The sequence below is a fragment of the Salmo trutta genome, chromosome 28 (genome assembly GCF_901001165.1).
Source record: "Salmo trutta chromosome 28, fSalTru1.1, whole genome shotgun sequence".
Taxonomy (NCBI): domain Eukaryota; kingdom Metazoa; phylum Chordata; class Actinopteri; order Salmoniformes; family Salmonidae; genus Salmo; species Salmo trutta.
The window spans coordinates 39371096-39397778 of record NC_042984.1 but is presented as its reverse complement, the minus strand read 5'-3'; the positions used below and the strand labels follow the sequence as shown (position 1 = coordinate 39397778).

The following is a 26683-nucleotide window of genomic DNA, read 5'->3' as shown; positions in this document are numbered from 1 at the left end:
ACAGGGATGAAAACAAATGTGTGCACAAATTTGAGAGAAATAATGTTTTTGTTCATATGGAACATTTCTGGGATATTTTATTTCAGCTCATGAAACATGGGACCAACACTTACATGTGTTCAAATTTTTGTTCAGTGTATATATAGACATATCTTTGGTTGTTACTCAATCTGATTGGGTGGGCCTGGCTCTCCAATGGGTGGCTATGCCCTGGTTCTGGCTGAAATGAGATTAACATCTCAGTAAAGGGTGTAATAAACACAACTACTAACAGGTTGGATTAGATTGGGAAAAAGTATGTTATTTATGTTTGTGTAGTATACGATTAATCAACCAGTCAATGTACAAACAACACAGGTATTGAAGCAAACAATTCTGAAAATCAACCTGCAATAGAGCACCCTTGGAAATGTGATAACGATGAGCGTGATTTTAAGTGGTTTTGAGCAAACATACATTTGTAATTTACTCAACAAGCTTGTTGAAATTCAGCTAAAACAAACATCAAAATTAGCTCAAATTATTTTCCTTTTGAAGTCCACTCAACTCACAGGCATTAAGCAGTTGGTTAGGTTGACATTTTCTTTGTGTAGATGCGTTGCCTTGCTTGCAATATGTCCCCAAATGAGTAGTGAAAAGGTTAATGTAAGGGCCATCACAGATGGGCAATGTGTGACAAAAAAGCAGACAATTTACACAAACATAATCACAGTAGTAAAAATGCAGGAATTATTGTTGTGCTAATACCAGCTGCTTTGGCATGCACATGGAGCATTACTCCAACCAAGTCAATATTTGACCCCAAATACAGTTAGCAAAATGACTAAATATCACACTTGTTCCCAATAACAACCACTACTTGATCTTCTGTAAATCTTCTACCCTTCAGTGGTGTATTTTCAAAATATTATCCAGGTGCTGACGACTTCCATTCTACCAAGCAAATCTCTCCATCTGAATGTCTGTGTTGGGCCACCCAAGAGGTTCATCATGACCTGTTCAAAACAAACCCCTTTCTCCAGTGATAAAGGAGATGAAGAAAAACATGCTTTAATAACCCGCCTAGTTCATCCACTATCCTCGTCTTCCAAAGTGCTGGAGATCAGCCTGGAAGTTGTAGTCTGGACAGACCTTCTGTGCCAGTTTGTAGTCGGTGCTGTGAAAAAAGATGAATACACAGATGACCTTGAAGGGCTTGGCACAGATCCAAGCGGCGTGAGACTGGGTGTGTTCCGAGTAGCAGGTCTGGGAGGGATCGTAGAGGCATGGCTTTGTTTTCTTGGCTCTGTTGGTCCTTTGGTACTCCACCACGCAGTTGAGGGCCTTCATCTCCTGCTGGTGCTCATTGGGGGTGGACTGCGGCTGACTCTGGAACTGGTGTTTCGGGCGTCCCACATCCTCCCATTCCACGGCTTTGGAGGGAGGAACGATGCTCACTGAGATATTCCCCAGACGGGACGAGTTGTGGCGGAAGTACACACTGAAGGTGCCGTTGCTGTGGTCCACTATCTTACCTGTCACCAGCAGGCTGAACTTGATGGTTTTGATGTTGAGGTAGAAGTTGCCCCAGCCAAAGGTCTTCTTGACCTTGATAGGTGTTTTTATGGGGGGCTTGGATTTGGAGCGAAACGGTGACTGATCCAAGGGGAGGGAGAGGTTCTGTGACCAGCCATATGGGCCCACAGAGCTATAGCTGGAGGCCTTAGGCTTGGTGGATACATCTTTTGAAAGGTGTTTGACTTTCATTGCAGCTCCAAGGTTTCCTTCTTCCCCCCTCCTTCCTATTTCATAGGTAAGGGGCTGTGAGGTGCGGTCAACATTTGGGTTGAGGTTCAGATAGTCCAAGGTCTTCCCAGCATCCTCCTCCTGCACCTACGGATAGATGAATGAAGGATAAGTTTTGTATTTTTTCAGTCCGTCTCTCTCTTTGTCTCTAATGAATTGCTGTCAATCTTCACATGCCTGGGGGCTTGATATGGATGTAACCTTGATAAAGTAAAGGTAGAAATATATTGATCAGTTCCCACATGATCCTAAAAATACAATTAAGAGTACATGAGTGTTAATGAGGAATTGACAAAGACATTATTAAAATGATGGGATGATGCCACGAGCTCATGAAAATGTATAAAAAGATAGTTCATCTCATCGATCCATTATCCACTCCAAAAGACATTGGATACAGTCTCGTTGTTCTTGCCCCGAGCCGTTGTGGCCCAGGAGTGTTTAATTGGTAGGTTGATTGTAACATATAGTTGGAGAGTATAGACTGTGCTGCACTAAGTGCTCATGTAAATGGTGACTGTCAGACACAGCTGAGTGTGAAGTCAGCTTGGCTCCATGTCCTCTGCTGCAGCCATCTGTTATCTGTTTCATAGTTGTCAGCTACAGAAATATTACAGCAGCCAAGAGCAACACACATGTACGCACGCACACACACACTTGTGATTTAGAAAACGACATTGAAGGAGTGAGTTCTTGGCGATTTTGTGATCAGTGATCAAGATTAGGTAACAGATATATTATGCCACGGCCATGAGTTTGTCTCTTTTCTGCAAATTGGAACTGGCAACATTCCACCTCAATTATTTTCAGGCTTAAATAGAAAGGGAATAGTGTTCCTCAATTATCTTTGGATGAATCATTATAATGACGCTTACTGAGCTACAAAGTCTACCACCTATTTGACGTGTTCCATAAAAATCCATAAATACTAATAAACACATCAGTTATGAGGATTTTCTATCAATCCAATATTTCTGAGATTAAGTACACAACGGTGGGTTGTAACGTCTGCTACAGTGTACTATATGCCAAGCCCACAGGACCAATATTATACTGCATAGCATGATCCCAATCCCATCCATTGATGGCTAATATGATATATCCTTACTATATACCCAGCACATCTCACTGTATATTAGCCTTCACTTCATCAACGTATAGTATAGCTTTAAGTACATTTCTTTTCTCTGCATGCCTTCTCATAACTACTCTCCTGTCTGTAATCCACTGTCAAACCAATGATCCATTACAGAACCCTCATCAGGCTAATGAACTCTGAGCCACTGCATTCATCTCCTCCACTAGCAGGGTGGTAAGTCAGCCATGCTCCAGCTCTAATTGAGCACCACACACTGACAGTTATGTCCGTGGCTCTGTGTCCGGTTGTCTGTATGTCTGGCCGTGGCTGGGTTAGAATACAATCTTACATGGGGAACCTCAGCTCATGGTAATGGGGATGGCAGTGAAAGATGGGTACGTGTTACACACCACTCCATGGGCAGTAATCATTAGTGTACTCACATGATCGTCATGTATGAGAATGGTGCTGGGGGAAAGAAAATAGAGGCTGCTTTTGGTAAATGGATAGATCATCAAAATGTTGTTGTTAAGGCTCACTGTGGTTCTTGCTGAGCCCCCAGAAGAGAACACTCAACCTGAGTTGCGCCATAACTGAGTTAGACCAACTCTACCGTGAACAATGAATGCACTGTATGTTTCTCCAGATTGTGTTTGCTGAGAAAATGATCAGTTTAACCTGGCACAGCTGTCAACCCTCAGGATGATGTATACTGTAAAGGCACATGGAGTTAATTTGCGACCCGACGAGGCCAATTAAATGATAACATTTATAGTTATTATTGGTGCATGAATAAAAAAAAAAGTGATTTAATATAGCATTAATATGGAGACTGTAGAATCCGTAAATTCCGTCTGTCTAATGATCCCAATTCAATAAGAGTATGTGTTCTTGAACTTTTGATAAGATTATGTTAAATGAATACCTTATTCATCCAGTGCATTGATAACAAATCATTGCTAAATGTGGGTAACAGTGTCTTTATTGCTATCATCAGGAGGATTCATTCATGCTGTTACGTAAGTGAACAACTTCAGAACTTACAACTGCATAGACACACATAGCATTTGGAATTATTTATCACCATGAGATCGTTTGAGGGAACCAGAGTCTTCTGGGGTATGTTGAATATAAGATCATAACTTAGATAAAGACAAATTAACTTTGAGGAAGTTCTACACTGTAATGGAAAACTGTCAATTATACTGTAATTTTCTTGTATTTTCAACAGTAAAATACTCAAAGTTTTACTGCAGTATACTGAACATTATGGTGCATTGTGGGAAAATGTTGTCGGAAGGGAAAGATTGCTGTTTTTCGAATGGTGCTGTAATTCCACCCCACAGTTTGCAGTACCTTACCATATTTCTGGAGCGCCAAAAACCTTTTGACCACTAGTGGGTGCATGGTTGTTGTTGTTTTTGGCTCAATAACATATTTTGAGGCGTGCCTTGTAATAGGCTACCTTTGTTGCACCCATGAGTGAGAGTGCTGTACCAATTTAACTCCTATCTGGTTATATTTAGTGATGGGCATTCCTGGCTCTATTCAGTGAGCTTGTTTGTTCAGCTCAACTCAGGCTCCCAAATGGCTCTTTAAAAAAAACATGTTTTGTATTTTTTCAACTCAAACAGTTTACGATAGTTTGACTATGATTGGTGTTGGTGTAAATCTAACCATTCAAAACGAATACAATCTGAACAGCATAATAGAATATTGCACCATATCAAATAAAAATAAATAACAATGTGCAAAACTGCAGCATCCCACTTAAAACTCTTCTTTTTTGCCATGTTATAACCAGCAGCACACAGCAATGCTGACCATATTTAGCTTTTATGAGAGATTTGCATTCAGAAATGCAAGCTGCCTCACTTTCGAGGGGCTGATGCGGTTTCTTCTCTCAGTAATTATTTGTATCATTTTCGAGAAGACCCTCTCAGAGGGAACGGATGTGGCCACTATGCAGAGTCTCCCTGTTATGACTTTAGTAAGAGGTCATGTTCTTCCACCAGCTCAGAGGATCTGCAGATCTTTGGAGGAAGGGCTCCTCCAAATAGGATCGGACCTCCATTATGGCATCTGCTGAGGGATTCCTTCGTGCTGCATCCCTAGTTGCTCTCTCGTAAAACAGCATCCAAACAGCAGACGTTTGTGGCACTACTGCTGGTGCTTCTGCTCCATCTGATCCCTCTTCTTCCTGTTGCCCTGGTGCCTGAGCCAGCTGACTGCTGGGGCTGTCCCTCCCTGCTGCTGAGGTTATTCTTTGAAGAGCCTCATCAATCTCTCTGGCATCACTGAAGGCTAACTTCTTAAACCTGGGGTCAAGTGCAGTGGTTTCTGATAGCACGTGATTATATTCCATTCTGTGGAACTTTCTGTCCATTGACATGGACATAGGGTGTCCATCAACTCTGTCACATGTCCTGTGGTTACATTTGCTTCTCTCTGGCAGCTGGCTGTGATTCGCTGCAGACCCTTACACAGGAGTATCATTTTTGAGGCTGTCGCATAGCTGAAAAGAGAAAACAGTAACTTATTAGTTCAGGTTAATGTTTTGTCTACTGATACAACATTCTCATCTACTGCTCATATACATATATAATACTGGATTAAATAATGATGTAGTAATAACTGCTTACTGTACCTCTCTCCTCTGATCTCCACAGTGACCTGCTCAAAGGGTTCAAGGACTCTGCACACCTCCTCCCATTACTCTTGGGTCAGAGCATCAACAGGTGCAATGACAATGGCCAGGGTAGAGATGATGGCATCCTTTGACTCAAGAAACCGATTCAACATATAAAATGTTGAATTCCACCTTGTAGTGCAGTCTTGTTTAGGCCTCAGTTCAGGCATCCCCATCTGGCATTGTGTAGACTTCAGTTTTTCAGCACCTACTGTGCTCCTGTGGAAGTATTCCATGGCTGCTTTCACTTTGTCCACAGTGGGCTTCATCACCATCAGAGCATCTCTTACAATCAGGTTGATTGTGTGGGCAAGACATGGATGATGGGTCCATTTTAAAATGTTCATGGCTTTGGTTATGTTAGCTGCATTGTCACTAACACAACAGACCACTTTACCATCTGCTTGCCATTCTCTGGCCACTCTCAACAGTTCCTCTGCCAAGTTCTCTGAGGTGTGTCTGTCGCTGAACTCAAAGCAGTCCAGAAGACAGCTAGACATCGAAAAATCTTCAATGAAGTGACATGTAACCGACATGTAAAAAGTGATTACCCTTGATGTCAGTGGTAAGGCAAACTGCAGTAGCTTTTTGGTCTCTTTCCCGCCTGTGTGCTCTCGTACAGTTGTGGAATACGTGATTTTGAAAGGGTTTTCCTGCTTGGAATTGTGTACATTGGATTTAGACTATTGCTAGGTTTTAGAAATTATATGTCATCCATGATCAAAAATGGCTGGAAATCGGTGGCAATCATTTTAGCCAATGCAATATCAATTTGACCTTGTTTTGCTACAGACATAGACTTTGGCATAAACTGGTCCATAGAAGACTGCGTTGCTGTGGGTCGTGGAGTAGGCCTACTTGACTGAGTGGATACATCTCCATGTGTAGAGGTGCTGGCTCCACCACTATCACTAGCAGGCCTGTTAGTTTCTCTAAGCTCTGCTTCAGCTAGCTTCACAGTTGGGTGCACAGTTCGCATATGCCGGTATAAAGTTGTGCGTAGAACTGGCTTTATATGAGATTTTGTTTTGGCAAATTCTACACTGTGGTCTAACATTGTCTACATTATTAAAATGCATCCAAATGCTACAGTGCTTCCGACTCATTATCCAGCTGTTGTTTTCACAGCTGTCCTTCCTCTCTCTCCTCGGCTGCTGTGTGTGACTGTGTAAGTTGGCTCGGGCCTCCCTCACGCATCTTTGGTTCATTGGTTGACACTGCATGTCTGACTGACAGGAACAACAGGTGAGGCTGTTAGTCTGAGCTGACAGTCTGAACAAATGTGTGTGCACTTGAGCATTTAGGCCGATATTTTATTTATTTTTTCATTCTTTGAATTAGTTAATTCTATTCATTTAAATCTTTTTTTATTATTCATATTTTTATAAATAGATTCAGCTCTTCTGATGCGAGCCGGCTCCCAACGTTCACCTACAAGAGCCGACTCATTCGCAAACAACCTATCACTAGTTATATTCCCCGTCAATTTAACATGTATACAGTCGGGGACAGATTTGAGTGGCAGCATGTTTTAAACCTGTTTTTCCCAGTCCCCAGCACCAATCCTCCAGTCCCGGTCCCAGCATGACTTCCAGTCCTGGCCCCAACACCAGTACCAACCCAGGTTTTCCCGATCCCAGCATGACTTCCAGTCCTGGCCTCAACACCAGTACCAACCCAGGTTTTCCCGGTCCCAGCATGACTTCCAGTCCTGGCCCCAACACCAGTACCAACCCAGGTTTTCCCGGTCCCAGCCACATCCAGCAACAACCCTGTACACCGCACGACCTAGCACAACTGCCACCTGCTTTCAGCAACTGCCAGCCCAGCCCCCCCCCCCCCCCCCCCATCCCAACCCCCAACACAAAGACACAGACACATTGTGGACTGACTGACAGATTTTTTCTGATTCCTTTTTGATTGATTGCTTTAGTTTTTCTGTTTTCGTTTGATTGGATGACCATTTGGTTTGCCTATTTTGAATTGATTGCTTATTGTCAGAATTGTTTATTATTTGTCATTTGAAATTAATGATGGATTGAATTTGAACTTGAACTGTTTAAACTGTATGAATAAAAAAAAGGTTGGTCTGTTATGCCCTGTAGACGCTACCCGTTTGGAAGCCTTTGTTAAGGCCTTTAGACGCTCAAGTGATATTAAACACCAAATATTCATTAATATTCTGTAATATTTGTAAACTAAGCACTTTACCAAGCAGCCAATCGGCTTGCACCAATCCCTTGTAAAATACAATTCTGTGAAATACAAACTACAATTGACAGTATACTAGTCCATTTTACAGTTGTGTACTGTGTGTCATTACACAGTACATGCTTTGGTACCATATTTATATTACAGGAAGTGTACTGTAATATGAAATACAGAATTTTCTTGCCACGAGCTGACAGTAAGCTACTTTACAATTCATGATAACCCCTTTACAGTGTACCCAAAGCCATTATTCTATGTTATCAATATATCTCTGCATAGCATACAACTTCATAACTATCAACCTCTACCATAGAGACAGAGAATGTCTTATCATTGATTTCCATCTGTAGCCTATGGCTTTGTGGTAGTGTGAGGACTGAAATACTCCCTCTATGTTCAGCAGAATAATTATTCAGATAATCAATATGATCCTGTTGTTTTCTTGCCCCAGGGATGGATTTGTTATATAATGGGAATTTAATATTTTATTTATAGTTATGCTTTCACTCTCCCTCTCAAATCCGCACCACAATCACAGATTTTTCTCTGCATGTGAATACACAAAATGAAGAAGGCATGAACAGGCACGAAGACGAACCACTTTTGAAATTTTACAAAAGCAACGTTTACTTAAACTCTCTGTATAGCGTTTAGTAGCCGTTTTATCTGAAAATGATTGCCAACCCTCATGTGAAAATAATATCAAATACTGTAGCTTACCGTTGGTAGAAGCCACAGACAGAAGATGGCAAAGCTGATGAATAGTATCCTCATCTCGTCCCTGAATGTCGAACAAATCTGGACACCGTGGCAATCAAAGTCTGAGAGCAATTCACTTGGAAGAAAACTTCAGGCTGATTAAAAAGTCATAGAAAATGTTGTTTGTGGCTTCAATGACACTCTGCAGTGAGGTCCATGGCTCTGTGAAAACAGGACGAACTGGGGGGAAGATAAAAGTGTTTGAGAGATTCACCTTACTGATGATATTAGACAGCCCCTGGGATTTAATTTTCTCTCTCTCTCTCTCTCTCTCTCTCTCTCTCTCTCTCTCTCTCTCTCTCTCTCTCTCACACGTCTGTTTGCCTCTCATCATTTGTACAATGAGAGCAAATTAGAGCAAATGTGCATAATTTCACTAACCCCCTACCCTGCACAATTTGCATTGTAGCGGACTTTCTTTTGAGTTTGACCATGGTAAAAATAGACCATGGTCAAAGAATACACATTTTGAGGCTAATGATACTCCATGTAGGCTATGTAACTGTAGGCAGAATGTGAGACCATTGAAATCATAAAGACCCTCTCATCACACTGGTGATAAATTCAAGAGAAAATCTGACAGAATGAAGAGTTGCTCTGCTACTGTCTATCTGTCACCAAACCTCCTGGCTCGTTAGAACTCATCCACAGGGAGACTGACACAATGAGAAGAACACTCTCCCAGTGGAATATAAAGACAGTAGGCATATAGTGCCGGTATGTGTGGATGTAGTTTCTGTAGCCATTTTGGTTGCTGCTGACTATAGCCGTATGTGTGTGATGGTGTGTGGAAATAGCCTGATGAGGCAGAGAGATCATTTAATATCTAAATTGCTCTCTTGTCTTTTTTTCTTCCTTTTTTTACCACATGTGGTTAAAGTTCAGGCTTTAAATGTATATGATAGTCTAACAAGCTAGCACCTACACTAGGGATAACAGTTTTTTACCTGTTAACTGTAACTTTTCATCTGGTGTAGCAGGCCAGTAAATAGACCAATTTATTTGCAACATTTCTTTTTGCAAGATTTACAATGTGTTTTTATATGTCCTACTTTTACCAGAGCAGGGCCGGGTTTCCTAAAAGCAGTTTAAGGCTAAATGAATGGTTAGAACCTCTGTATCATTAAACCTCAGAGCTGTTTCTCCATACCACCGGTATTAACGTTACACTTGAAACTAATCTCATGCCTCGTACACATAGTGACCTATTTCATGACGCCGTACGTCATCTTTATGCAATCTCGTTCCGCTACTGGACGGTTTCCCGTACACGTCGTGACGTATTTCATGACGCCGTACGTCATCTTCACGCAATCTCGTTCCGCTAACTGGACGGAAAGCATAGGCAAAGATGTGTATCACAAACCCAAGATAGACCACATTCTGTCGTTTCCAATGGGAACAAAATGAGTCATAGTGGGCAGAACAAGCACGAGCACGATCCTATTGTCACTCTAGCAAGTATTTTCATATTTCCGTTAGAGAACACCTACTCTGTGGAATGTGCACGTGCAATAACTCAATATTTGGCACTGAGTGGAAACGCCAAGTGGATGCTTCACATTTATACATCCAGTGAAATATCTGTCTCATTGTTCTATCTGTGGCAAAGAGTTTCACAAGACAAGATGGTGAAGAGCCTGACTGCTACTGTAACCAAGCTGCAAGGAATGCAGCTTGTTTGTGGATTGCAGAAGAAGTAAAAAATGTTTCATGACAAGAAATAACAAACGTGGGCCTCCCGAGTGGCGCACCAGTCTAAGGCACTGCATCACAGTGCTTGAGGCGTCACTACAGACCCGGGTTTGATCCCGGGCTGTGTCGTAGCCAGCCGCAACCGGGAGACCCATGAGGTGGCGCATAACTGGCCCAGTGTCGTCTAGGTTAGGGGAGGGTTCGGCCGGCCGGGATGTCGTTGACCCATCGCGCTTTAGCGAGTCCAGTGGCGGGCCGGGCATGTACACGCTGACACGGTCACCAGTTGTACGGTGTTTCCTCTGACACATTGGTGTGGCTGGCTTACGGGTTAAGCGAGCAGTGTGTCAAGAAGCAATGCGGCTTGGCAGGGCCGTGTTTCGGAGGACGCATGGCTCTTGACCTTCTTGTCTTGTATTGAAGAGGTGAGAAGAAGTCAAGGAGATGGTGCTGCTTCTTCATCCAAGGCAGACATTTCTGCACAAATACACTTACACTCCTCTGCTCTACCTTTTCTGCTCTACTCTACTCTACTGTGCTGTACTCTAAATGACTCTGCTCTGTTCTACCCTACTCGCCTCTGCTCTACTGAACTCTCCTCTGGGTGTGACCATTTGGAGAAACCTTAACAGCGACCACTAGCTTCAGCCTGGTCCTGCCTGTTAGCCATTCTTCTCTCCACATCCTCCTTCTCCTCCTACCTCCTTTTCATCATCCTCTCTCTCGTCTACCTCTCTTCTCCCTTCCTCTTCTCTAGGGAAGTGTTTCCCAACTCCGGTCCTCGAGTACAAGGTGTGCTTGTCCGGGGCTACAACAATAATGTGTGTTGCTCTAGAGCAGGGATTCCCAAACTCGATCCTGGGCCCCCCGGTGCACGTTTAGTTTTTTGCCTCAGCACTACACAGCTGATTCAAATATTCTAAGCCTGATGATTAGTTGGTTATTTGAATCAGCTGTGTACTGCTAGTGTAAAAACCAAAACGTGCACTGGGGGGGAGGGGGCCAAATAGTGTCCCCGGGGCAAATAGCGTCCCACTCTACTTCACAATGGGATTCGATGAGTTCTAGCTTCTTTTGCTACGGCTGTTGCGAGAACTTGCAACATTCTGACCGGATTACGTAATGAACCAAGCGTCCGAAGCTATGCTGGTTGCTTGGCTCTATTTCACCTCGTAAGAGGATGCGGGCAGTCCATGCAAAATTATTACCTCAAAATTGCTCTCCAAGGATGGTGTTTTTGACGGTGACAACCTGCTGATTACTTGCTGCTTCAGAGGACCGAAAAGACTGGAAAGAGAACACTTTCTTTACCGTGTATTTGTCTTAAGTACATATTGTTAAATAGGGATATGTAATTTAAGCTGTTTTTATAGACTGACGTCACTAGATACTGTACTTATATACCTCAGCCTGCCTAAGTTAGCTAGCAAGCAAGCTACTGTAACTGTTATTGCAGCTTTCTGTTTGTATGGAGCTTGCACTTCAATGGCATCCAACGAGGAGATTTTCTTTTATCTTTCCAACCAGGCAAAGTACTATGAAGACACCACTGATCTCGACAAGAGGCGCAATATTCAGAGAAATTCACAATTCAGGGTAACGTTAAGCAGTTAACTTCAATTAGATAACTGGACGGATTTAGCTGTGTACAACCATTTTCCATTTAGCGAGTTGCTAGCTATACATATAGTTCAGTGGAGGCTGCTGAGGGGAGGATGGCTCATAATAATTTCTGGAATGGAGTAAATGGAATGGTATCAAACTATTGTAGCTGGAAACGGCAGATTTCTTTATGGAATATCTACATTAGCGTACAGAGGCTAACGTGGCTTCCGTGTGGTTTATACCATTCAATTTACTCCATTCCAGTCAGTATTATGAGGCGTCCTCTCCTCAGCAGCCTCCACTGATATAATTATGTCTGTCATATTGAGGTGTCTAGCTATAAGTTAAACCTGATCAATCAAATGCATAGGTGTAAACTAGGTGTCTTTGCTTGACAGACACAGAGGGGGGGAGTGAGAAAGAAAGGATGAAAGTGAGAGAGGGAGAGAGAGGTGAGAAGAGAGTGGAAGACAGAGAAAGAGAGATGCAGAGAGAAAGACGGCAGTGCAAATATACTTAGACTTGAGTATTTCAACAACTCTTCTCTTCCAACTTGTTAGGCAATCATATGTACCTATGGGGGAAGGATGGCCAGCCACACAGGAGAGTGATTTTTACTAAGGAGGAGGAGGCCGTGCTGACCGAGATGCATGCTGGCCATTTCGGAGTGAAGCACATGAATGCCAAAATCAACCTTCTGACGGGGGAATTGTCAAGGAGGTGGACAGCTGGGCAAGTGAAATAACCTTTTGTTTATCAATCACATTCTAGTATATCTGAAATTATTATGATTTCAATTAATGTCATATCAGAGGGCACACAATGTTTCAATTTGTCACTTTTTGCTTAAAGGTCAGTACCTTGTCTCGTCTGACAGAAGTTTGAGAGGGTGAAGTCTGTGGCGCCGGAGTTGAAGCCCATCAAAGTTGTTTCACCATGTGTCCTATTTCAAATTTTGCCGTGATAAGTTGTTTTGTAATGGTTTCTTTATTTGACCACAGCAAAGTTCAATATTATAGTGTGTGTGTGTGTGTGTGTGTGTGTGTGTGTGTGTGTGTGTGTGTGTGTGTGTGTGTGTGTAGAGCAGAGGTGGTTAGACACAGTGGGTTACCTGACATGGAAGATGAAGATGCACTCAATTCCTCCAAAAATGGGGCAATCGCCCATCAGCTGATGCAATCCATACATGATGATTTGCGAAAAACTTTTGTTTCCACAACTAATGACTGGGAGAGACAAAACTATGGTGACGTCATTGACATGTTGTCACGACTGGACAGAGACATCAATCAACATAATAAACCGGCTGTTATCAGAGTTGTGCAGTTTCCGAGTGAAACCAACAACATTATTAGTTCAGCAGAAGAGAAACCTGGTGTTCAACCTGGAGAATGTCTGAAAAGAAAATGTGTTTTTATGAGAAGTGGCCAGGTGAAGCAGGGTCCGTCTGAGGGAAAATGGATTCAAGACAACAGCCCCAATGACACAATGTTGATGCAGAAATGTAAGAAGCTCTCTCTGTCTCAGCAGCAGAGTCTGCTGGATGCTGTGAAGGTAAACTAACAGACTCCCTCTTACGTCCCATCTCAGCTGGTGTACATGTGAAATTGAATGGAATATATGTGAACATGATCTTTAACAACGTTGCAGTAGATGTTTTTGTAGATACGGGTGCTGAAGTCACTGTATTGCCCATATCTTATGCAAAACACATATGTCCTCAGTACACGGGCAAGAAGATGAGAGCAACAGGAGTGGGGGGAGACAGATATGAAACAAACCAAATCATTTTCAATTTCTATAAATCAAGTGGTGACTGGTGAGTGACTGTGGACTACAGGAATGCAAATGAAGCCATCTCCAAGCTCCTGCTCACTCCGTGTTCTCAGTCATTGATATGGCTAATGGGTTCTGGTCAGTATCCTTACATCCAGAGGTCCTTCCATGGCTTGCTTTTTCTGAGGATGGTCAACAGTATCAGTGGACTAGGACTCCTATGGGCCTTCATAATAGTCCTTCCATTTACCATCGGGCATTGCGGAGACATCTCCAAGCTCTCCCTCAGATGTCATCTGTTGTCATACAATATGTTGATGGTATATTGTTGGCCTCAGAAGATGAGGAAACACATGATAAGGATCTAAAATCACTGTTAGACCACCTGCATGCCAAAGGCCATAAAGCTACCCCTAAGAAGGCCCAACTCATGCAATCACAGGTTATCTACCTTGGTCAACTGGTCTCACAGGGGAAAAAGAGAGATGACACAAAGTCGTATGGCTGCCATACAAGCTGCCAAAGAGCTCAATACTATTACAGAACTTCACTCCTTCATGGGCTTGTGCAATTACAACAGATGCTGGGTGGACTCTTTTGCCGAAATTGCATAATCCCTTAACGACCTCCTCAAAGGAGAGCCTGATTCAAAAGACTACGTTGCCTTCATAGGAAGAACAGAAAGAGGTTTTTGGCAAGCTCAAACTAGCTTTGTCATCAGTACCAGCTTTGGGCATTCCAGACTCAGGCCAACCATTCACCCTCTTTGTGGCTGAAAAAGATGGCTACATGACCTCAGTCCTGACACAAGACCATGGTTATTGTCAGTGTTACGTTCCCCAGTTTCTGTGTTGTGGTTTTGTATGTATGTGTGTGTTTCAGGATGGCTTCCTGAAATTCCCCCAAGCAGCTGATTGGTCGGCCCCCATTGCTAATTGGAGAGCTGACCACGCCCCCTTGTCAGGAACAGCTGTCTTCAATTACCAACTCCTTCTGAAGATATATAAGCCAGTGTTCTGTTGATCAGGAGAGAGATGATTAGTGTGTCCCGAGTTGGTTGTTGCTGAGATAATAGAGCTGAGGGTGATAGCCTGTGTTGGTTGTTTCTCAGAGAGAGATGAGCGTTATATCCTGTGTTAGTTAGTTGTTTCTCAGAGAGAGATGAGCGTTATATCCTGTGTTAGTTGTTTCTCAGAGAGAGATGAGCGTTATATCCTGTGTTAGTTAGTTGTTTCTCAGAGAGAGATGAGCGTTATATCCTGTGTTAGTTAGTTGTTTCTCAGAGAGAGATGAGCGTTATATCCTGTGTTAGTTAGTTGTTTCTCAGAGAGAGATGAGCGTTATATCCTGTGTTGGTTGTTTCTCAGAGAGAGATGAGCGTTATATCCTGTGTTAGTAGTTTCTCAGAGAGAGATGAGCGTTATATCCTGTGTTAGTTGGTTGTTTCTCAGAGAGAGATGAGCGTTATATCCTGTGTTAGTTAGTTGTTTCTCAGAGAGAGATGAGCGTTATATCCTGTGTTAGTTAGTTGTTTCTCAGAGAGAGATGAGCGTTATATCCTGTGTTAGTTAGTTGTTTCTCAGAGAGAGATGAGCGTTATATCCTGTGTTAGTTAGTTGTTTCTCAGAGAGAGATGAGCGTTATATCCTGTGTTAGTTAGTTGTTTCTCAGAGAGAGATGAGCGTTATATCCTGTGTTAGTTAGTTGTTTCTCAGAGAGAGATGAGCGTTATATCCTGTGTTAGTTGTTTCTCAGAGAGAGATGAGTGTTATATCCTGTGTTAGTTGTTTCTCAGAGAGAGATGAGCGTTATATCCTGTGTTAGTTAGTTGTTTCTCAGAGAGAGATGAGCGTTATATCCTGTGTTAGTTGGTTGTTTCTCAGAGAGAGATGAGCGTTATATCCTGTGTTAGTTAGTTGTTTCTCAGAGAGAGATGAGCGTTATATCCTGTGTTAGTTAGTTGTTTCTCAGAGAGAGATGAGCGTTATATCCTGTGTTAGTTAGTTGTTTCTCAGAGAGAGATGAGCGTTATATCCTGTGTTAGTTGTTTCTCAGAGAGAGATGAGTGTTATATCCTGTGTTAGTTGTTTCTCAGAGAGAGATGAGCGTTATATCCTGTGTTAGTTAGTTGTTTCTCAGAGAGAGATGAGCGTTATATCCTGTGTTAGTTAGTTGTTTCTCAGAGAGAGATGAGCGTTATATCCTGTGTTAGTTGGTTGTTTCTCAGAGAGAGATGAGCGTTATATCCTGTGTTAGTTGGTTGTTTCTCAGAGAGAGATGAGCGTTATATCCTGTGTTAGTTAGTTGTTTCTCAGAGAGAGATGAGCGTTATATCCTGTGTTAGTTGTTTCTCAGAGAGAGATGAGCGTTATATCCTGTGTTAGTTGTTTCTCAGAGAGAGATGAGCGTTATATCCTGTGTTAGTTAGTTGTTTCTCAGAGAGAGATGAGCGTTATATCCTGTGTTAGTTAGTTGTTTCTCAGAGAGAGATGAGCGTTATATCCTGTGTTAGTTGGTTGTTTCTCAGAGAGAGATGAGCGTTATATCCTGTGTTAGTTGGTTGTTTCTCAGAGAGAGATGAGCGTTATATCCTGTGTTAGTTAGTTGTTTCTCAGTTTATTTTGTGAAGTATTTTGTAGTGGTTCTGCAGATATATGTTGATGTCCAAAGGTCTGTTTTGATTATTGAACTTGTTTGTATTTTTCTGTTTCATTTGTTCCCAGGGGGGAAGGGGAAGGCACCTAGGGAGTGCTTAGGCAAGAGGCCTGCGGTCATACATAACCCGTAGTGTTCAAAGTCTATGCACACTAGGTAAGACCTGGGCGGACCATCCCCTGTATTTTGGTTAGTGCACCAGGTGGTGCTAGTTAGGTAAGTAGTGGGTAGGCAGGTAAGGTAGGAGAGGGGGCTTTGATATTTACTTTCTTTGCTTTGGTTCCATCCAGCCCCTTTTCCCCAAAATTACCGTGTGACGGAATAAATTCTCTGTAAACGGTAAATCCTCTGCCTTTGTCATCCTTACTCGCACCTACAGTCCCATACCTCTTTCGCTCCACGGGGAGTTGAGTTGTAGCAGGGAGTTGTGTTCCCTCTTCCTAGAGGCGTACATAACAGTCAGAAATCTGTAGGCTACTATTAGAAGAAATTGGATGATGTGGTGTTGGGATGGGGTCTCTGTCTCAGAGCTACGCAGGCTACTTACGTCGCTGTGTCAAGGGTGGCATTGCATGTTCTCAACCAACATCTTACCATCAAGTGTCCACATACTGTTCATACTCTTTTGAAAATGAATCGAGCTGCATAGGTCACAGCTGCTCGTTGGAGCAAATGGTCAACTGTGTTGGAGGCTCCTAACATCATCATACAACGTGGCACACCATGTAATCCAGCTACTCTGATGCTTCCTCCAGATACCACATTACTTGAACACGACTGTTGTGAGTTGGTTTTGGATCAGCTCACTGATGGGTTAATTAAGAGTCATCTGTTGGAAAACCCTGAGCTTATCTTATACACAGATGGTTCAAGCATTGTGGAGGGGGGGGGGGTGAGGAAGGCAGGCTGGGCAGTTACTACAATGGACAATGTGATAGTGACAGGCACGTTGCCTGCAGGAACATCAGCACAGGTGATGGAATTGGTGGCTTTGACAGAAGCATGTAAACAGGCTGAAGGAAAAACATATCTTCACAGACTCAAGATATGCTTTTGGTGTTACCCATGATTTTGGAAAAATATGGAAAAACAGAGGATTCATGACATCACTGGGAGCTCCTATGAAGAATGGATCAGAGGTGATGGCTCTACTGAATGCTCTCCAGTTACCTGGGTGACAATTTTTAAAATGTAAAGGTAATGATTTGACTGACAGCTGCCAAGGTGGCTGCCAAGAGAACACCTCTGTCACCTAAACTGATTAGGAGATACACCTTGGATACAGTGCAACACATTAGAGATATGCAAAGCAGTGTACCAAAAGATGAAGTGTAGGAATGGATGGCAGCAGGATGCAAACTCAATCAAGAAGGTGTGTGGAAATACAATCTGAGATGTGTAACGCCAAATGCACTCTTACCCTACTTGGTGACACAGATCCACTCTTTGGGACACATTGGTGTGGACAAGAGTTTATCGTTTGTGGGCAAATGGTGGAATCCTGGTGTGCGGAAAGAGGCTGAGGCTGTTGTGGCGAATTGCAAGATTTGTATGGAAAACAACACCAAAGGACGAGTGGAAGTACAGACACGATGAGCGCCTGCCCCACCAGGACCCTTCAGACATCTACAGCTTGATTACATCACACTGCCAAAATGTAAAGGACATGAAGATGTGCTGGTCATTGTGGATCGTTTCTCACGATGGGTTGAAACCTACCCTACTAAGAAAGGAACTGCACAACACACAGCTAAAATTAGGATTCAAGAAATCATTCCCAGCCGGAACAATTAGATTCCGACCAAGGCACTCATTTCACAGGAAAGGTGTGTCAGGAGGTAGCTCGTCTTCTGGACATAGATTGGAATCTACACTGCCTTATCATCCTCAATTGAGTGGACAGGTACAACGCACAAATCGAGGTTTGAAAGAGAGACTTTCAAAGATGCATCAAGAAGGGATAGCATGGACGACGGATGCATTGCCTACGGTATTATGTAGTATACGGGCAGCACATAACAAAACCACAGGGTTGAGTCCATTTGAGGTTGTCACAGGTCGACTCATGTCACTAACAGACACGTTAGACTTGAGAAAAGCAGACGTTCACTTTATGAGTGACACAATGCTTAACTATTGCATACAACCATCTAATGTAGTAGGGGAAGCAGACAGACAAGTTAAAGAGGCGTGGGGAATAACTCCCGAGGGGGGACATGACATAGTACCAGGACAGTGGGTAATGGTAAAGAAATATGTGACAGACACATTAGAGCCAAAATGGGAAGGTCCTTATCAAGTTTTGCTTATAACGAGGTCAGCAGTAAAAGTCCAGGGAAAATCATGATGGATACATGTCACTCATTGCAAGGTTGTCCATTTTGATGACAAAGCGGAGCCTGGAGAAAAAATAACTTATTGATTAGCAATCGGGGGCCAATCTCGGGTGAAGAAGCATACTAAGATGATCAGAACCTGACAAGCTTCTATGTTCTATACTGCAGTTACATTTTTTTACATTTTAGTTATTTTGCAGACTCTCTTATCCAGAGCGACTTACAGTAGTGAATGCATACATTTCATACAATTTCATACATTTTTTTTCCTGTGCTGGCCCCCTGTGGGAATCGAACCCACAACCCTTGGTGTTGCAAACACCATGCTCTACCAACTGAGCTACAAGGAAGGCCAGTTGTCATATTAGGGATATCTAGGTGAAATGTCCAACGTTATCCTGAAAATTGGGACATGCTTGCTTAGGGAAATCTATGTGAAATATAAATTTCTCTTGAAACCAGGACATGTTACTTTCACTTTTTGTTTCCTTTGTTACAGGTTATGAGAATCTATCGTCTGAGGCTGCAGCAATATCCTTCGATTCAAGGACTGTACCTGAAACGATACAAGATCACCGGTGAAGTGGAACGGAAGAAGAATTCCTCACTACCGGCAGACTGTCAGAACATAATTTCTAATAGTTATCTATGTGGGTCTGATACCAGTGTGGAAGAGCTGGTCACTTTTAAAGGACTTGGTGAATGATTGCCTTGCCAAATGGACGATTGCATATTGTCTTGTAGACAATTGCTATTATTTTTGGTGTGAGATTCCTCCTAATACAGGATGTGGTATGAATCGGGACATCATCATTACACCTGTTAATACTTATTTTTCTATAACTTTGTTTGGAATCTATTTCTTCTTATTTTTTACATTTTATTTCACCTTTATTTAACCAGGTAGGCTAGTTGAGAACAAGTCCTTTATTTAACCAGGTAGGCTAGTTGAGAACAAGTCCTTTATTTAACCAGGTAGGCTAGTTGAGAACAAGTCCTCATTTAACCAGGTAGGCTAGTTGAGAACAAGTTCTTTATTTAACCAGGTAGGCTAGTTGAGAACAAGTCCTTTATTTAACCAGGTAGGCTAGTTGAGAACAAGTCCTTTATTTAACCAGGTAGGCTAGTTGAGAACAAGTTCTTTATTTAACCAGGTAGGCTAGTTGAGAACAAGTTCTTTATTTAACCAGGTAGGCTAGTTGAGAACAAGTTCTTTATTTAACCAAATAGGCTAGTTGAGAACAAGTTCTCATTTACAACTGCGACCTGGCCAAGATAAAGCACAGCAGTTCGCACATACAACAACACAGAGTTACACATGGAGTAAACAAACAATAAACAAACAATAATATAGAAAAGTCTATATACAGTGAGTGCAAATTAGGTAAGATAAGGGAGGTAAGGCAATAAATAGGCCATGGTGGTGAAGAAATTACAATATAGCAATTAAACACTGGAATGGTAGATGTGCAGAAGATGAATGTGCAAGTAGAGATACTGGGGTGCAAAGGAGCAAGATAAATAAATACAGTAGGGGAAGAGGTAGTTGTTTGGGCTAAATTATAGATGGGCTATGTACAGGTGCAGTGATCTGTGAGCTGCTCTGACAGCTGGTGCTTAAAGCTAGTGAGGGAGATAAGTGTTTCCAGTTTCAGAGATTTTTTTAGTTCGTTCCAGTCATTGGCAGCAGAGAACTGGAAGGAGCGACGGCCAAAGGAGGAATTGGCTTTGGGGGTGACCAGAGAGATATACCTGCTGGAGCGCGTGCTACAGGTGGGTGCTGCTATGGTGACCAATGAGCGGAGATAACCAGACACCTAGGTATTTGTAGTTGTCCGCATATTCTAAGTCAGAACTGTCCAGAGTAGTGATGCTGGACGGGCGGGCCGGTGCAGGCAGCGATCGGTTGAAGAGCATGCATTTAGTTTTACTTGTATTTAAGAGCAGTTGGAGGCCACGGAAGGAGAGTTGTATGGCATTGAAGCTCGTCTGGAGGGTTGTTAACACAGTGTCCAAAGAAGGGCCAGAAGTATACAAAATGGCGTCGTCTGCGTAGAGGTGGATCAGAGACTCACCAGCAGCAAGAGTGACAACATTGGTATACAGAGAAAAGAGTTGGCCCAAGAATTGAACCCTGTGGCACCCCCATAGAGACTACCAGAGGCCCGGACAACAGGCCATCCGATTTGACACATTGAACTCTTTCAGAGAAGTAGTTGGTGAACCAGGCGAGGCAATCATTTGAGAAACCAAGGCTATTGAGTCTGCCGATGAGGATGTGGTGATTGACAAGTCGAAAGCCTTGGCCAGGTCAATGAATACGGCAGCACAGTATTGTTTCTTATCGATGGCGGTTACGATATCGTTTAGGACCTTGAGCGTGGCTGAGGTGCACCCATGACCAGCTCTGAAACCAGATTGCATAGCGGAGAAGGTGCGGTGGGATTAGAAATGGTCAGTAATCTGTTTGTTGACTTGGCTTTCGAAGACCTAAGAAAGGCAGGGTAGGATAGATATAGGTCTGTAGCAATTTGGGTCAAGACTGTCCCCTCCTTTGAAGAGGGGGATGACAGCAGCTGCTTTCCAATCTTTGGGAATCTCAGACGACACGAAAGAGAGGTTGAACAGGCTAGTAATAGGGGTTGCAACAATTTCGGCAGATAATTTTAGAAAGAGAGGGTCCAGATTGTCTAGCCCGGCTGATTTGTAGGGGGGGGGGGGGGGGTGCAGTGCTGTTGACCGCGGTAGGGGTAGCCAGGTGGAAAGCATGGCCATCTGTATAAAAATGCTTATTGACATTTTCAATTATAGTGTATTTATCGGAGGTGACAGAGTTTCCTATCCTCAGTGCAGTGGGCAGCTGGGAGGAGGTGTTCTTATTCTCCATGGACTTTACAGTGTCCCAGAACTTTTTGGAGTTTATGTTGCAGGAAGCAAATTTCTGCTTGAAAAAAATAGCCTTGGCTTTTCTAACTGCCTGTGTATATTGGTTTCTAACTTCCCTGAAAAGTTGCATATCACGGGGGCTGTTCGATGCTAATGCAGAACGCCACAGGATGTTTTTGTGCTGGTTAAGGGCAGTCAGGTCTGGAGAAAACCAAGGGCTATATCTGTTCCTGGTTCTAAATTTCTTGAATGGGGCATGCTTATTTAAGATGGTGAGGAAGGCATTTAAAAAAAATAACCAGGCATCCTCTACTGACGGGATGAGGTCAATATCCTTCCAGGATACCCGGGCCAGGTCGATTAGAAAGGCTTGCTCGCTGAAATGTTTCAGGGAGCGTTTGACAGTGATGAGTGGAGGTTGTTTGACCACTGACCCATTACGGATGCAGGCAATGAGGCAGTGATCGCTGAGATCTTGGTTGAAAACAGCAGAGGTGTATTTAGAGGGCAAGTTGGTTAGGATGATATCTATGAGGGTGCCTGTGTTTACGGCTTTGGGGTGGTACCTGGTAGGTTCATTGATAATTTGTGTGAGATTGAGGGCATCAAGCTTAGATTGTAGGATGGCTGGGGTGTTAAGCATGTCCCAGTTTAGGTCACCTAGCAGCACGAGTTCTGAAGATAGATGGGGGGCAATCAGTTCACATATGGTGTCCAGAGCACAGCTGGGGGCAGAGGGTGGTCTATATATTTACTTATGTACTTATGATAGCATCAGTGTCAAAAAAGTGGCAAGCCCATCTACTATATAAATGGTTTAGGCCAGCCCACGACCACCACCCTGCACGCTGTTTCCGGTCACAACTTGCAGACTTGTTTACGCTGTTGTGCGTTTTTGTTGCCGTTTTTACTTTGCTACCTGACGGTTTTTACTTTTTCATTACCGTATATTTTTACTTTTTCCCTCACTCAACTTTTTTTCATTCAACTCTCCTACCCCGGAGGTTTTATCTGGACATGGTTCGTCAGGACTTCAAACAGCCGAAGCTAAGTAACATTAACATGATGCCTTCTAATTGCAGTCGTTGTACTCGTAATATACAGGAGAACGATCGCCTTACGGCAAGGATAGCTGTGCTGCAAGCCCAGCTTCAGACGCAATCGTTAGGCAAGGGTCATTTCAGTGTAGGAAAGGATGAAACAGCGTCTGTGCCACCAGCAAGTACAGATAGTAACGTTAGTATAAACCCCCTCGCACGGTCCCCGCAGCCGGACAACTTTCTCATGGCTTCTGGAGGGAAACGCTGTAGGAATGCTCAACCGGTGTCGCTTATTCAGCCGACAGAAACTTTCAACCGGTTCTCCCCGTTAAGCGAGTCGGAGTCGGAGGCCGAGACTTCTCTGGTCTCTGCTCCTCCCGTTGTGGGGTCTGAGACGCCGACGGCTCCCACCATTAGCTCTGACAAATTGAAAACCCTAGTCATTGGCGACTCCATTACCCGCAGTATTAGACTTAAAACTAATCATCCAGCGATCATACACTGTTTACCAGGGGGCAGGGCTACCGACGTTAAGGCTAATCTAAAGACGGTGCTGGCTAAAGCTAAAACTGGCGAGTGTAGAGAGTATAGAGATATTGTTATCCACGTCGGCACCAACGATGTTAGGATGAAACAGTCAGAGGTCACCAAGCGCAATATAGCTTCAGCGTGTAAATCAGCTAGAAAGATGTGTCGGCATCGATTAATTGTCTCTGGCCCCCTCCCAGTTAGGGGGAGTGATGAGCTCTACAGCAGAGTCTCACAACTCAATCGCTGGATGAAAACTGTTTTCTGCCCCTCCCAAAAGATAGAATTTGTAGATAACTGGCCCTCTTTCTGGGATTCACCCACAAACAGGACCAAGCCTGGCCTGCTGAGGAGTGACGGACTCCATCCTAGCTGGAGGGGTGCTCTCATCTTATCTACGAACATAGACAGGGCTCTAACTCCTCTAGCTCCACAATGAAATAGGGTGCAGGCCAGGCAGCAGGCTGTTAGCCAGCCTGCCAGCTTAGTGGAGTCTGCCACTAGCACAGTTAGCGTAGTCAGCTCAGCTTTCCCCATTGAGACCGTGTCTGTGCCTCGATCTTGGTTGGGCAAAATTAAAAATGGCGGTGTTCGCTTCAGTAATCTTACTAGTATAAAGACCTCCTCCATTCCTGCCATTATTGAAAGAGATTGTGATACTTCACATCTCAAAATTGGGTTACTTAATGTTAGATCCCTCACTTCCAAGGCAGTTATAGTCAATGAACTAATCACTGATCATAATCTTGATGTGATTGGCCTGACTGAAACATGGCTTAAGCCTGATGAATTTACTGTGTTAAATGAGGCCTCACCCCCTGGTTACATTAGTGACCAAACCCCCCGTGCATCCGGCAAAGGCGGAGGTGTTGCTAACATTTACGATAGCAAATTTCAATTTACAAAAAAAAAAACAATGACGTTTTCGTCTTTTGAGCTTCTAGTCATGAAATCTATGCAGCCTACTCAATCACTTTTTATAGCTACTGTTTACAGGCCTCCTGGGCCATATGCAGTGTTCCTTACTGAGTTCCCTGAATTCCTATCGGATCTTGTAGTCATAGCAGATAATATTCTAATTTTTGGTGACTTTAACATTCACATGGAAAAGTCCACAGACCCACTCCAAAAGGCTTTCGGAGCCATCATCGACTCAGTGGGTTTTGTCCAACATGTCTCTGGACCTACTCACTGCCACAGTCATACTCTGGACCTAGTTTTGTCCCATGGAATAAATGTTGTGGATCTTAATGTTTTTCCTCATAATCCTGGATTATCGGACCACCATTTTATTGCGTTTACAATTGCAACAAATAATCTGCTCAGACCCCAACCAAGGAAGATTAAAAGTCGTGCTATAAATTCTCAGACAACCCAAAGATTCCTTGATGCCCTTCCAGACTCCCTCTGCCTACCCAAGGACGTCAGAGGACAAGAATCAGTTAACCACCTAACCGAGGAACTCAATTCAACCTTGCGCAATACCCTAGATGCAGTTGCACCCCTAAAAATTAAAAACACCTGTCATAAGAAACTAGCTCCCTGGTATACAGAAAATACACGAGCTCTGAAGCAAGCTTCCAGAAAATTGGAACGGAAATGGCGCCACACTAAACTGGAAGTCTTCCGACTAGCTTGGAAAGACAGTACCGTGCAGTATCGAAGAGCCCTCACTGCTGCACGATCATCCTATTTTTCCAACTTAATTGAGGAAAATAAGAACAATCCGAAATTTCTTTTTGACACTGTCGCAAAGCTAACTAAAAAGCAGCATTCGCAAATGGAGGATGGCTTTCACTTCAGCAGTAATAAATTTATGAACTTTTTTGAGGAAAAGATCATGATCATTAGAAAGCAAATTACGGACTCATCTTTAAATCTGGGTATTCCTCCAGGGCTTCATTGTCCAGAGTCTGCACAACTCTGCCAGGACCTTGGCTCAAGGGAGATACTAAAGTGTTTTAGTACTATATCTCTTGACACAATGATGAAAATAATCATGGCCTCCAAACCCTCAAGCTGCATACTGGACCCTATTCCAACTAAACTACTGAAAGAGCTGCTTCCTGTGCTTGGCCCTCCTATGTTGAACATAATAAACGGCTCTCTATCCACCGGATGTGTACCAAGCTCACTAAAAGTGGCAGTAATAAAGCCTCTCTTGAAAAAGCCGAATCTTGACCCAGAAATTATAAAAAACTATCGGCCTATATCGAATCTTCCATTCCTCTCAAAAATTTTAGAAAAAGTTGTTGCGCAGCAACTCACTGCCTTCCTGAAGACAAACAATGTATACGAAACGCTTCAGTCTGGTTTTAGACCCCATCATAGCACTGAGACTGCACTTGTGAAGGTGGTAAATGACCTTTTAATGACGTCAGACCGAGGCTCTGCATCTGTCCTCGTGCTCCTAGATCTTAGTGCCGCTTTTGATACCATCGATCACCACATTCTTTTGGAGAGATTGGAAACCCAAATTGGTCTACATGGACAAGTTCTGGCCTGGTTTAGATCTTATCTGTCGGAAAGATATCAGTTTGTCTCTGTGAATGGTTCGTCCTCTGACAAATCAATTGTAAATTTCGGTGTTCCTCAAGGTTCCGTTCTAGGACCACTATTGTTTTCACTATATATTTTACCTCTTGGGGATGTCATTCGAAAATTGCCCCAAAATTGCCCTCGCTAGAAGCCTGTGTTTCAGACATAAGGAAGTGGATGGCTGCAAATGTTCTACTTTTAAACTCGGACAAAACAGAGATGCTTGTCCTAGGTCCCAAGAAACAAAGAGATCTTCTGTTGAATCTGACAATTAATCTGGATGGTTGTACAGTCGTCTCAAATAAAACTGTGAAGGACCTCGGCGTTACTCTGGACCCTGATCTCTCTTTTGAAGAACATATCAAGACTGCTTCAAGGACAGCTTTTTTCCATCTACGTAACATTGCAAAAATCAGAAACTTTCTGTCCAAAAATGACGCAGAAAAATGAATCCATGCTTTTGTTACTTCTAGGCTCGACTACTGCAATGCTCTACTTTCCGGCTACCCGGATAAAGCACTAAACAAACTTCAGTTAGTGCTAAATACGGCTGCTAGAATCCTGACTAGAACCAAAAAATTTGATCATATTACTCCAGTGCTAGCTTCCCTACACTGGCTTCCTGTTAAGGCAAGGGCTGATTTCAAGGTTTTACTGCTAACCTACAAAGCATTACATGGGCTTGCTCCTACCTATCTTTCCGATTTGGTCCTGCCGTACATACCTACACGTACGCTACGGTCACAAGACGCAGGCCTCCTAATTGTCCCTAGAATTTCTAAGCAAACGGCTGGAGGTAGGGCTTTCTCCTATAGAGCTCCATTTTTATGGAATGGTCTGCCTACCCATGTGAGAGACGCAGACTCAGTCTCAACCTTTAAGTCTTTACTGAAGACTTATCTCTTCAGTAGGTCCTATGATTAAGTATAGTCTGGCCCAGGAGTGTGAAGGTGAACGGAAAGGCTGGAGCAACGAACCGCCCTTGCTGTCTCTGCCTTGTCGGTTCCCCTCTTCCCACTGGGATTCTCTGCCTCTAACCCTTTTACAGGGGCTGAGTCACTGACTTACTGGTGTTCTTCCATGCCGTCCATGGGAGGGGTGC

The 26683-nt window shown here is 43.3% G+C and overlaps 1 protein-coding gene across 1 annotated transcript; it reads right to left on the bottom strand.

The window, feature by feature from the left end:
- Positions 1 to 165: 165 nt before the first annotated feature.
- LOC115166430 (neurexophilin-2-like) lies at positions 166 to 8741 on the bottom strand. Its single transcript, XM_029720323.1, has 2 exons — positions 8484 to 8741; positions 166 to 1872 (listed from the first exon to the last, which is right to left on the bottom strand). Exons 1-2 carry the CDS (start codon positions 8535 to 8537, stop codon positions 1075 to 1077), a joined length of 852 nt encoding a protein of 283 aa, XP_029576183.1. The 5' UTR covers positions 8538 to 8741; the 3' UTR covers positions 166 to 1074.
- Between the last annotated feature and the right edge of the window lie 17942 nt (positions 8742 to 26683).

What these genes read in the sequence shown, in the direction of transcription:
- LOC115166430 (XM_029720323.1), bottom strand. Translation starts at nt 8,537, where the DNA reads ATGAGGATACTATTCATCAGCTTTGCCATCTTCTGTCTGTGGCTTCTA. An exon ending in GTCTGTGGCTTCTACCAACG is followed by an intron (nt 1,873 to 8,483) that starts GTAAGCTACAGT and finishes ATCTATCCGTAG; the next exon opens with GTGCAGGAGGAGGATGCTGG.